The 13,131-nt window shown below is 51.3% G+C and overlaps 1 protein-coding gene across 10 annotated transcripts in view; it reads left to right on the top strand.

The window, feature by feature from the left end:
• CEP112 (centrosomal protein 112) overlaps nt 1-13,131 on the top strand; it is a 326,687-nt gene that overhangs the window by 291,407 nt on the left and 22,149 nt on the right. For all 10 annotated transcript variants that reach the window (XM_025279329.3, XM_025279335.3, XM_025279324.3 and 7 more), the window contains one exon: nt 6,895-6,984. In XM_025279329.3, coding sequence (XP_025135114.3) covers nt 6,895-6,984 — 90 coding nt within the window. The remainder of the gene's footprint in view (nt 1-6,894; nt 6,985-13,131) is intronic.

Below are 13,131 nucleotides of genomic sequence, written 5' to 3' on the forward strand. Positions count from 1 at the left end.
GCATCAATTTTCCTCTCAAAGAAAGCCCACTCATCAGAAATATTGTCAGCACCGTTTGTAAACTGAAGTCTCCTTACCTTAGACAGGTGTGGGCGTTGTTACAAAGGCAGTGAGGTTTCATGGAGGGCTCTCCTCCTCTCGCTGTTATAATCTGTCTCTTCACCAAGTCACGGGTGTCCTCTCTGTCTGATGAATAAACCAGTCAGCGGATGGATACTTTTTGAGACAAACTTTCAATTCATATTACAGGTTTTAAATAGAAAACAGACCAGCACCGTGTTTTAGAACCCTGGAATCCTACTGTATGTGTCTCAATAAAAGCAGAAATAAGCCTTCCAGTCCAATCACCTTCTCCTTCGGTCAGAATCTGGGCACCCCAGTCGTCTTCCAGAATACACACAGTGCGGGAAGTCCTGCCCCGTCCCTCCTGCCGGTGGAGGACGCGTGAATCATGCTTCTTCTGAAGTAAAATAGTGAATTCAAACCTCATGAAAGGAAGCATATGGTGTCTTCGTATGTCTTAAGTAGAAAAAGCTTGAAATATTCCTTTTTCTCTTTATTATGGAAACTCTCAGAGACACGCATAGGGGGACCAGAGAGCAGCACCCCACCGTCCGGCTTCACCTTCTCTTGCAGGGCTGACGTCTCCTGGGCTGGGCCTTCCTGCCAAGCTCTGCTTTTCTCCGTGTTCATCTCCTCGCCGTGCGGAGTTGCTGCTGGCAAGGCCCCCTCCATGTCTCACCCAGCTCCTCGATTCCCCACCGCTGACTTAACCCAAAGTCCCCAGCTGTATATTTAACAGGACAGACCGTCCCCCGCGGTCTTTTGTGCTCACATTGGCTCCAGTCTCTGTAAACGGGAGAACGCTGTGCCACTCAAGGTGCGGCCCCCAGAGAACGTGTTCTGTGAGCCAGAGCTCGGGGAGGAGCCCGTTAGCCTCGCCCCTCGACGGTCGATGGTCGGCAGGCCCGGGAGACGTGCCGGTGGCCTCAGGATGACCGATGAGGCCGGACACAGGTGTTTGCCAAGACGGAATGCACGGAATGGGGCAGAAGGTACTCAGGACACGCTGAGTCTCTGGGAGTGGGAGCCGGCTCACGCTCCTGAAGAGCGGGGCTCAGCCTGTGGGACGTGTGGCTCAGGAGCAGGGTGCTGTCTGTGTTTCTGGTTCCGCCTCCATTTGCCAGTGGATGTTTACACGTTTCTCACAGCCCAGGGTCTCGGTAAAAATGGGAAGGTGGGGAGTTTGGGACTGTATTGTCTGGTAAGAGCCTGCGGGCCAGGCATCCTGGGGTGAGAGGCCGGTTTGCGGCTCAGCCGGGCGGCCTTTTGGGCCGCGGCAGTGAGGCTGCAGCTCCGACGCCACTGGACACCCTCTCCGCCCCTCTCCGGGTGAGGGCCTGGTGGAGTCTGGCCAAAGCCAAGGTCAGAAACCTCTCCAAAGACCTGTGCTGATCTGAGGCCGAGCACTTCTGGACACCCTTCAACCTGGGACACTGGGATTGTGGCTTTTGTGTCCCCACAGCCCAGAATCCCTCCTTTCCAGGGAAAGTTTCCTTTATTACATAACTTTTTAACCACTTCTTATTCAAATGGACTTGCATTTCATGTGTCCATTATTAAAAAGTGTGTATCTGCCATCATTTCGTGTTTGTTTAACTGACTCAGAACTAGGAGGGACACTTGGGTTTTTAGGAAGACCACAGAAGCCCATAATGTGTGGCTAAAGTTGAGCAGCTGACTTTGAAGCCTGTTTATAAGTTTTATGAAAAGAGCATTGACTCTAGTCCTTGTTTTCCCCCTAAATGAACAGCAGAGCCCTGGGACGCTGCCGGGCGCCTCCAGGAGCATGAGCTGCCTGGCTTCTCCCTGCCTGAGGAGTCTGTGGCCTGTGGACCTGTTACACTCTAACATGCTCAATTTTCATATTTTAAACAAACAAGTCAGATTATCCTGTAGCGCGCTCCCTTTCGCAGAGTGTGGTCTCCACTCGTTGTTCTCGTAGAGCTGCAGGTTTTCTTCCGGAAAAGCCCATTCTTTGTCGGTGGTCCACACAGAGCTCTGGGAGAGTCGGCCATGGGTGGCGCCCGCTGCCAGCCCCGTCACCTGGCGTCTAGAGGCAGGTCTCGTTGGGAGAGCCGCCCTTCAGTCACGAGGGCAAGGCACCCAGCAGAGGTGAGCGGCACGTCTGCAGGACATGCAGCGTGGCCGTTCAGGTGGGACTTTGTTTTAGGTTTTTGAACCAATGTTGGACACTCCATTCTTTGATGATCTTGGGCTTTTCTCAGGAATAAAGTAAAAGTTGTATTCATAGATGTGTGTCAAACATCAGACTGTAAGGCTTTCCAATGAAGATGCCACAGCTGAGAAGAAAGGTCCCCGCTAGTGCTTACTCAGTCAGAGAAGGCAATGGCACCCCACTCCAGTACTCTTGCCTGGAAAATCCCATGGATGGAGGAGCCTGGTGGGCTCCAGTCCATGGGGTTGCTAAGAGTCGGGCACAACTGAGCGACTTCACTTTCACTTTTCACTTTCATGCATTGGAGAAGGAAATGGCAACCCACTCCAGTATTCTTGCCTGGAGAATCCCAGGGACAGAGGAGCCTGTTGGGCTGGCGTCTATGGGGTCGCACAGAGTCGGACACGACTGAGCGACTTAGCAGCAGCAGTGCTTACTCAGTACTCGTCACCCTCAGAGAGGCCTGCGTCCATTCTGGGGGTGAACAGCTCGTGACCTAATAATTTTTTAGAATATGAGATCAGGAACAGCTGTCAGTATAAACTGTCCTTTTCCTTTCGTCTGATGCATTTTAACTTTCTGGAAAGTGGAATATTACTCCGTTACTCTTCAGCTTTTTAAACTGATTTTTATTAGGTAATAAAAAGGAATTTCTAGCCATATTGCTTGCTCTGATTAGCCCTAGAAACATCACGTGAACCCTTTAGTTAACTATGAGCAAACTGAAAAGCGGAGCCGTTTGAAAAGCAAATGTAACTTCCCTTCTATTTTTTTAGCATTGCTAAGACACAATGGGTTAGCAATCTCTTCTTCGCTGTGTGAAGGCGGAGAAAGGACAGGTCTGGCGCTGTCCCCTGTCCTCGCGGGGACTCTCTCGTCAGACCCCCTGGACTCGTTTCCTCCTCCATCACCTCCAGCACCGCGATCCCCCCAGCCTCTGGCCTCCTCGCCCTCTGCCAGCTCCTAGTGTGGGCATCACGCAGGGTCAGGCTTTGACCTCCGCTCCTTTCATGATTCCCCACCGGAGCATCCTCGTCTGCATGGGTGGGCCTGAGCCCTGGAGCCCCACCCCCTGCCCAGAACCCCCCACTCAGATCCCTCCCCCAGTTCAGGCCCCACCCCCTGCTCAGGCCCCTCCCCCATTCAGTCCCCGCCCCCTGCCCAAGCCCTTCCCCACGTGACGGTCTCCAGGAAGGCCCTGCAGCACCTTGAACTCTTGTCAAGGAGTCTCTGCCCCCGGTGCTGGGACACTGCCGGTTCTGCCTGCTCCCTCGTGGAGGGCGGGCACAGGAGGAAGGACGAAGGGGCTGAGAGATTGGGGTGGGGACAGGGACCCTCGCGGGGGCCGTGCCCGGGGTTCTGCTGGGGAAGGGCAGGGTGGAGATGAGACTGCGGGGGTGACAGTTTTCTGCTTAAAAGACATAGGACATGTGCATCTCCTGTATTTTTTTTCTTTGAAATCAAGAAACAAGAGAGTATAGTTTTTTATTGTGTCAGAAACCAGACAATATGTCATTACAAATAATAATGTCATATGTATATACATGTTTCAGGTGTGTGTACACAGAGAGAACTTTGGAAGGTATGCTTGTACATTCTGTATCTTGAGAAACTTGATGACCGTTCGGTTACTCTGCTGTGTTGACGACAGTTGGATGACCCCATGGTTAAAGTAATTTCCTTGGGGAAACAGTTGAGATGTGTGTTAGCTCCTGCCCAAGCGTGGGCCTGGTGCCGGCATGCACCAGGCCTGGCTCCAGGCTGGAAACGTGACGGGGAGAGCACCCTGGGCTGCAGGGGTCCTGGCCTCACACAGACACAGAGACAGAGCCCCTTGAGCCCCGGATGGGTCACAGCCCCACACGGGTCACAGCCGCGCAATGTCCAGGCTTTGCTCCTGGGACAGGTCGGTGAGGTTACACCAAGAGCAGAGCGGCTTCCAGGCAAAGGCAAGAAGATGCGGGCGACGGGCAAAGGGCCGTGGGGAGAAGAGCGAATGCTGAACTCGGGTTGGGTCAGTGTGTCATGGTGAGCACGAACGCTGGACTTGGGGTGGGTCAGTGTATTGCAGTCCCATCCCAGGGCCTTCTGGCCTGTGGATCGACCTGAGGGGGCTCTCTCCCCTCTGAGGGTCTCGGTTCAGTCCTCCCTAACGTGGGTGAGAAACTGCCTGCTGCACAGGATTGCCAGGAGGCTGAAAAATAAAGTCCATGCAGGCGACAGCGGCACGTGGTCATTGACCATGGCCACAAAATCTGCAGGACACGGAGGCTCCCTCGGCCCAGGGTGGCCAGAGCTTGGAGACCTGGGTCCCCGAGGATCCAGGTCAGGAGTCTGAGCCGCACCTTGGGGGTGCTGTTTTGGTGTCTGAGCATTACAGCAGGGGGACGATGTGATTGGATTTGGGGGCGTGGGGTCACTCTGACTGCGGTGTGAGGATGGAGAGCAGGAGAGAGCACGGCAGAAAGCAGGCCAGTCTCCTCCCAGCTCCACGTTCACTCCTCTCCTCAGTTAGGCCATAAGAGATGCCAACAAGATCCTATGCACTGGTACAAAATTATCAAAAGAAAAAAATTGCTACTTGGTCAAAAAGCATAGGAACAACTGCATTCATCCTTCTGGAAACAGCCCACAATAATGCAGTCATTAATACAAACAAAAATAGAGTTTGAAGCTCATTGTCAGTCTTGGCTGAAGGGTGGATTTTATATAACAGTATAATATCAAAAAGCCCCTAAAGCTTCTGTCCTCATTCTCATTCTCTCCTCAGTCAAACCATTACACTCTTTTAAAACATTCTGTTGCTTTATCTTTGGCTGTGCTGGGTCCTCACTGCTGTGCGCGGGCTTTCTCCGGGTGGAGGTGGGGGCTGCTCTCCGTTGCCTGCTCGGGCTTCTCATTGCAGAGCACAGGCTCGAGGAGCTCGGGCTCCAGCAGCTGTGATGCACCAGTAGTTGTCCCACGGCACGTGGCATCTCCCCGCACCAGGGATCGAACCCACGAACCCTGCATTGGCTGGCGGATTCTTAACTACTGCGCCACCAGGGAAGTCCCCCTAACTCTCTTTTTTTTTTCCCCTTATTGTCTTTTAAATAGAGGTTCTTAGCCTGGGGTTCATCCATGGACAGGCTTCAGGCAACACGTGGATGCCCCTGAAACTAGAAGCACATGATAAGCACTTTTTTCCACGTGGGGAGTGACCACATAGCATTCACCAGATGGTCCAGTGAATCTAGAACACCAGAAAAAGGCCAAGAACCAGGGGCTCTGTCTCCATGGAGAGAAGACTGGAGTTGCATGGACGGGACTGTCACTGGACGTGAACTGACTCATGCTGCCCGGACTGCAGCTCTTCCCCTGCCCCAGCATCTCAGTCAGGATGGGCCGTGTGTCCCACTCCTCTACCCCAGGCCAAGCCCTGGACCTCCCTGCAATGCCGCTCCCTCCCTTGCCTCCCTCCTGCTCCAGCCACAACCCCAGAGTCATCGTCTCTTTATTTTTCACTCTGCACCCACGTCTCAGGGCTGCGACCCGGGTCCTCAAGTGGATTGGGGCTCTGACACCAGCCCGGTCCAGTCCCCAGCATTCTTTGCCGTGTGTCTCAGCAGCCTGGACCCTGCTTCTCTGCTTTGCCTGAACCCCTCTTCAGTCTAATCTTTGCAGCAGCTGAAGCGATCCTCATAACCCTCCAGGAGCCCCCTTCACTGCACTGTTTTGCTTCCGTGCTCGTCACTGACATATATATATACTCACTGTTTGCATACTGTCTGTCCCCCGGTGTAATGGAAGCTGGTGAGAGCAGGGAGTTGTTTCATCTGTTTTCTTTCACTGCTTCATCTGAAGGACCTATCACAGCTCTTAACCTAGAGCAGAGACCCGGGCGTCTTCCCTGAATGAATTTTATTTTGAGAATCCATTCAGCATCGTCCCGTCCGTCCCTTGCGCTCTGCTCGCCGTCATTCCCAGGTATTGTACCTGTCATCACATCAGATTGCTCGAATGGATCCTGTTTCTTTTCTAGTTCACCTTTTTACTTAAAATAGTAATTGATACAGCGTTCTTTATTGAACCTTGTCATTCCAGGTTCCCCCAGAGCAACCTGAACGGCTACTTGGCAACTGATAGAGTTCCCCTCTGTCTGCTTCTTACGGGTTCTTCAGATTCAGTGCTATCCTCAGTGGCTTAATAAAGAAATGCCTTTCAGGTCACTGTAACTTACTCAGATCACCACAGCACAATACTGAAAAGCGACGTGCTGGTCCAGTATCTCAGTTCCTGCAGCCACAGCACTGTTTAGAGTGTAAGGGCACCTCACAGGTGTACTGGTCGAACTACTTTAATTAGTAGTCGTTTTACGCTTTATCACATGCTGTGCATCTGTGCTGGGAACAGAGGAGATATTTTTATAAGATGAATGGACACCTGCTAATGTGTCTGTTTTGTAAGTCTGGAATTTTTAACACTAGTTATTGCTAAAGTAGGAAACATCTGGGCCCAATGCTGAAAGGCTGGGCTTTTTTCTGCCTGAACTATTTGGAACAACTGTAATAGACTTGAGATCTGAGGCCCTTTTGACACCAGCTTAGGTGGTGATTTTTAGCACCCTCACGGGTGCTAATTTTTAATATTTTTGTATTTGTCTTATACCATTTCAGGCTTTACAAGAAGAACTGGAAAACCGCTCAGAACAAGTGCGATGCATAGAGAAGAAGCTACAGCTCAAGGAGCTGCAGTCACAGGACCAGGTACTTGCCCACGGGGCCGGTGCGCTTGTTGCCTTTCTCCGGGTCCAGGGGCTTGGGGATGGTGGTCGTCCTGTGTCCGCTGGGATGCTGTGGCCTCGAGTGGCAGAATGCTCGGGCCCTGCAGCACGTGGACAGCCACGGGGTCTGTCACCCGCACTCTGCGGGCGGAAGCCCTGCCGCCAGCTCCGCTCCCCTCATTCCCGCATCTCTGTGTCCCGTGCTGGTTTCATCCTAAACCAGCTCGACGGCGGCCACAGTTCCCAGCATCCTGAGCAGGCCTGGGGACACCCAGAGGCAGAGGGGGCTGCTCATGTCTGGGGTCCTGTTCTGAGCCGTGAGGGCGCCTTTCCCTGGAGCAACCCCCACCCGCAAGACCACGCTTCTCATCTCATTGGCCAGAACAGGTCACATGCTCAGCTGAGACCATCCAATCCCTGGTGAGAGGACAGACGGGTCAAACTGACCTGGACCAATCAGGGCCCACCTGGCGGGGATGGAATTACAGGAGGGAGGGGGCAACCTGGACCCGGAGGAGGGGACGCCTGTGTCTGGGATGTAGTCGACAGGGTCTGCTTGTTAGGATAAAGGGACACCATCGTACTTAGAGACACGAATCACGCTTTCTCTTGAATTTTAATTTTCTCCTTCTTTCTTCCATTATGTTCATGAAACAAATCTAGTATAACCACGATGATCCAGCTATGACAATAGCTAATGACCTATTTTATTTTCAAATGAAAGGGTCTTTTTCGTCGAAGTGTTTTAAATTTTACTAATTTTAAACTAAAAAGCCGACAGAGTATCAATACATATCACGAGTCTTAATTAAACTTTTAATAAACGCATCGCCCTCGGCCTTAACGTACAGCATTGTGGATGTCCTTCTCAGGACCACCAACGTGTGGGACAGAACCCACTGTGGGTGTCGGCAGACACTTATGAGCTGCTGTTTCCTGCGGTCCATTCAGCACAGGAATGCCGGGTCGGTCATCTTGACTCTGTGAAAAGTAGCCCTGACGTAAGGCGAATGCAGAGACTTACATCACCTCTGGAGTTGTTGGCAAACGGGACCCCCAGGTCGTGCACGCAGTCGTGTCCCACCCTTGCTGCCCCATGGACTGTCCTCAGGCTCTTCTGTCCATGGGATTTCCCAGGCAAGAATCCTGGAGTGTGTAGCCATTTCCTTCTCCAGGGAATCTTACCCACCCTGCAGTTGAACTCTCGTCTCCTGCACTGGCAGGTGGATTCTTGGCCCTCGAGCCAGCAGGGGAGCCTGACCCCCAGGTGGGGGACTGCAGAGAGTGGCAGGTGTGAGTATCTGATTGATGCTGCATAGTAATATTAATACTTACTAAATGGACTTGACCTCCCGGAATTCACTCCCAATGTCTAATGCTCACCCTGCGTCATATGTGTATTGTGGACGTGTCATGGACATCTATGTTATGTCTGTGTAGGATATGTCTTGTATAGGGTCCATGCTGGACAGGCAATAGGATCACAAAATATGATTCGAGGATGAAAAATGAGTTGTAACTGTATTTACCCAAGGCCTACAAGATGAGAGACACTGCACAAGAAACGGTACACGACTTAGTTCATTTATCCTGATAATCACCATTTAAGGCCAGCATTACACTCCTGTTCCCCTGCTGGTGCACTACAGCTCAGAGAGGCTCAGTGACTTGCCCAAGGTCACCCAGCTGCAAGATAGTATGGGTGGGGTCACACCCTGGTTGATCTGAATTCCAAACTTTTGCTCCTGTCATGACAGTTTTTAAGTTACAGCATTTCTAGTTTAAAAATCGACACAGCAGTGACAGGGAAAGTTTTTTAAGGCTGGCAGAGGAAGAACCACCGCCCCAGACAGCTGGAACAGGCGGTTAGCTCCCTGTGGCCGGAGAGCAGAGCCCGCGTGGCCGCAGGTGAAAACCCACCCAGGAGGCAGCGTGGCCTTGGGGGGATGGCCCAGGTCCCACTGTCGCTGAGGTTAGCTGGGCCCCCACCCCGGCAGGCTGGCGTGTCTGGAACTAGGAGAAGATGACAAGCTTCTTAAGAGCAGGAAGCGTGTTCCCTGAAGGACCGGGCCTCCTCCAGTTTGTGATAAAATATGACTCAAGGTAAAACTCTGTTGACATCACTCTAATTCATGGCAGGACTTCACACAGAAAACCCCATAATAGATGGAGAGTAGGGAAATTAAGAAATCCCAGATGAACAATAGGGAAGGGTTCAGGAACCACTTCAGTCTTATTTTATTGACTTCTTTTTGATCATCAAAGTTGCTTTCATCTTTGTAGTGACAATAGGCTTCTAAACTGTTTCTTATACTAATTCCTGATATCTTCTATGAGGCTCCAGTTTACCAAAGAAACGTCAGGAAATACCCCTGGGTAAAGCTGAATATTTCATAATCTTTGCAGCCACGAAATGCTGGGTTCTTTCCACAAGATCCTAGGGTGTAGCTTAGCAGTTGTTTCAGTAGAACTGAAAAGCAAATCGTGGCTCTCCTTCAGTTCATCTATGTTTAATCTGACTTAGCTTCTGTTTTCTCTGCATCTGACCTTTCCTTTCGCGGCACTAATAGCAGCAGTCAAAAACAATTACAAGTGTCGTGACCTGCAGTCCTCAGGGTCTCGTTACGTGTGTGCTCACTGAGGGCATTTAAGGTATTCAAAGTGTCAAAATTGTTTGCGATTTTCTGTTTTGCATCTGTCAAAGCAATTGCAAAATAACAGTAGTCAGCCTGACATCAGCCAGTCAACCAAAATGTGTGCAGAACAGCCTCTTGAAATTTTGTTCTTTCTTTTCAACCAAATGTTATTATCCTGATACTAGCTGCGTAAAGAATCAAAACTGAAACTGGCAGAATTACAAAGGATAATTTCCTGGGCGTCTTTTTTTAACTTGCTTTAAAAAAAATTTAAGCTATTTCTGTTTTTCATTTAAGAAAAATTCGTGTGTTTTAATTCTATAAAAACAAAAAAACTGAATGAGGCATTCTGAAAGGTGTGTTTTTACTTAAACATGGAAAGCCGCTTCTCCTCCAGTCTCGATGGCTGGCACCTCAGCTGCCCCCCGCCCACCTTGCCGGCATCGGCCTCTCCTCCAGCTCCTCACCCTTGGCATGTCGGTCCCCGAGTGCCCGGGAACCCGTGGCTGCAGAGGGTTAATTTGCCCCTTAAGTGGCATCAGGATAACACCAATGTAACTAGAAAAGACCAATTTTCTATCTAAGCCAGGCTTACAGAAACAGGTTGTTGTTTCTGTTTAGTTGCTAAGTTGTGTCTGACTCTGCACCCCCACATACTGTAGCCAGCCAGGCTCCTCTGTCTATGGAATTTCCCAGGCAAGAATACTGGAGTGGACAGAAACATATCTTTCCTTTAACGCATAAATAAGGAAGTAACAACCTGGAATCAAGATTTCCAGTAGAAATAGCAACAGCCTCAGATATGCAGATGATAACACTTTAACGGCAGAAAGCAAAGAGGAACTACAAAGCTTCTGATGAAGGTGAAAGAGGAGAGTGAAAAAGCTGGCTTAAACTCAACATTCAGAAAACTAAGATCATGGCATCCAGTCCCACCACTTCATGGCAAATAGACATGAAAAAAGTGGAAACAGTGACAGACTTTATTTTCTTGGGCTCCGAAATTGTTTTGGACATTGATTGCAGCCACAAAATTAAAAGATGCTTGCTGCTTGGAAGAAAAGCTATGACAAATCTAGATAGCATATTAAAAAGCAGAAACATCACTTTGCTGACAAAGGTCTGTATAGTCGAAATGCTTTTTCCAGTGGTCATGTATGGATGTGAGAGTTGGACCATAAAGAAAGCTGAGTGCCGAAGAATTGATGCTTTTGAACTGTGGTGTTGGAGAAAACTCTTGAGAGTCCCTTGGACTGCAAGGAGATCAAACCAGTCAATCCTAAAGAAAATCAACCCTGGATATTCATTGGAACAACCCATGCTGAAGCTGAAGCTCCAGTACTTTGACCACCTGATGCAAAGAGCCGACGTATTGGAAAAGACCCTGATGCTGGGAAAGATTGAAGGCAAAAGGGAAGGGGGCGACAGAGGATGGGATGGTTGGATGGCATCACCGATTCAATGGACATGAATTTGAGCAAACCCCGGGGGAGAGGGAAGGACAAGGCTTCCTGGTGTGCTGTGGTCCATGGGGTCACAGAGAGCTGGACACGACTTAGTGACTGAAACAACAACAGGAAAGTAATTTTAAAAACCATCATTCCTCTCCACACCAGGAGTTAATAATATCTGATTCCCGATAAGATCTGAGCAAGCATCCTAGAATTCCAGCAGCTGAGGGGAGGCCGGGGCTCTGAGCAGACCTCATTGTGTGAGGAGTCCTCGGGGAGCCCGTGACCTCCCGTGACGGAAGCGGGCCGCCCACCCCAGTGTCATTGTCCATCGGACTGACCACACTGTGAACTGGATCCGTGCTGGACGTCACTCAGGCTCAGCCTGTGTGTGAAACCAAGTCTCCTTTTCGGGAACAGGGTCTCATTATTCACTGTGAGACCAGGTGATTTGCAAGCCTTTGTCAAAGTAATTCAGTAAATTATGGAAAATAATGGAAGAAAATAAATAGTCTAAAATTTTACTAGTGTTCTTAAAAGACTGCAAAGCCAGGGTCTGTTTATCACAGGGGCACTACACATCAGCCTCGGACCTCAAACATAATGTAGACAATGCCATACGCGTAACGAAGCCCCTGCTTTGAACCAGGTATTTTCAGCCTCAAACGTGTGAACCTGGATCACTTAGGTTCCCAGAAGATTCTTTTAAATAAATCTGTGAGAACTAGTACTTGGAGATCCAATCGATAAAATGCAACGCCGTGCTTTTCACAAAGGATCATCCTTTCCTGCATGCATCACTCCTGGGCAGTGTGAGGTGCTGGCCCCCGACAGGAATCGAGAAGAAGCCTGGATGTGCGGGTCCTCCTCCGCCCTCGAGGGGTTCCGAGTGCAGTCAAGCAGAGGCGGTATGGGGCGCAGACTCCAGGCTGGGGTTTGACGATGTGCTTTTCCTCCTAAGGGGCTGTGAGGCTCAGGTCCACGAGGCGGGAGGTTGCCACCCTGGCCCTGCCCGCCATCTCCCCGACCGTGGGGGAGGCTCCCCCAGGGCAGGGCCTCCAGAGCCAGTGGCCAGGTCCTCAGCTCAGACCCCAGGCCGCCCAGAGGCCTTGCCGGTTCTCCGGCTGGCATGTTTCGGCAGCTGGCCGGTCTCGTTCCTCTCGGGTGTGTCCAGGCCCTACGGTCTAGAGTGTGCGTAGATTGTCCTGAAGGATGTCGTGAAGTGCTGGGCACGGTCCACAGTTCAGTCCCAGCCTCGCAGCAGGCAAGGCCGAGACTCATCGGTTCATCCAGGATGGAACCTGCTGAGTCTAGTGGCAAGTCTCATGGCTGATCATGTGCATCTGGGGAGGGGACAGAGAGGGTCCCGAGTCCCCCATTAAGGCCCATGGTGAGGGACCGGGGGAGGCTTCAGGACGAGCACGGCCTGCAGGGGAGGGTCCACCCCGGTCACAATGGGTCACGTGGCCTGTCCAGGCCCTAACTGGCCCAGACATCAGGCTCCTAGAAGGTCAGTAGCCACACCTTCCCATGGGGTCCGTGTGGACATCGCGGCAGGATGCGTGTGAAACACGTCAGGAGCCAGGGAACACGGATGGAGCATGTGTGGTTGCAACTCTTCACCCAGGAGAAGGGCCCATGAGGCGGGCGTCTGCAGAAGGAAAGACACTGGTCAGGATGAGGGGACTGCGGAGAACAGGTTCCGGGTGCCCGGGGGCGGTGGGGAGCCTCCTGGGCGAGGGTCCCGTCAGTGAGGAGGAGAGACCAGGACATCAGCTACTCTCGTTTCATCCCTTGAGAAGCAGTGACAGCAGCAAGCCCGCGTCTCTGCCTGCTCTGTGCTCTGCTGGGACATGGTGCCCGCCCCGGGTTCAGGGTGGGGACTCGGTCACTGCTCAGAAGGCAGTTTTCAGCTGCAGAGGACGTTTTTGTTTAACTGCATAGTGTTTCATGATTGCGTCTTTAGAGACATCCCTCCAGCAGCAGAAGGTAAAATGAGAGATGACAAGAGCTGAATCCAGCTCCTTCTGCCGTAGCACTGTT

Source organism: Bubalus bubalis, chromosome 3 (genome assembly GCF_019923935.1).
Source record: "Bubalus bubalis isolate 160015118507 breed Murrah chromosome 3, NDDB_SH_1, whole genome shotgun sequence".
Taxonomy (NCBI): domain Eukaryota; kingdom Metazoa; phylum Chordata; class Mammalia; order Artiodactyla; family Bovidae; genus Bubalus; species Bubalus bubalis.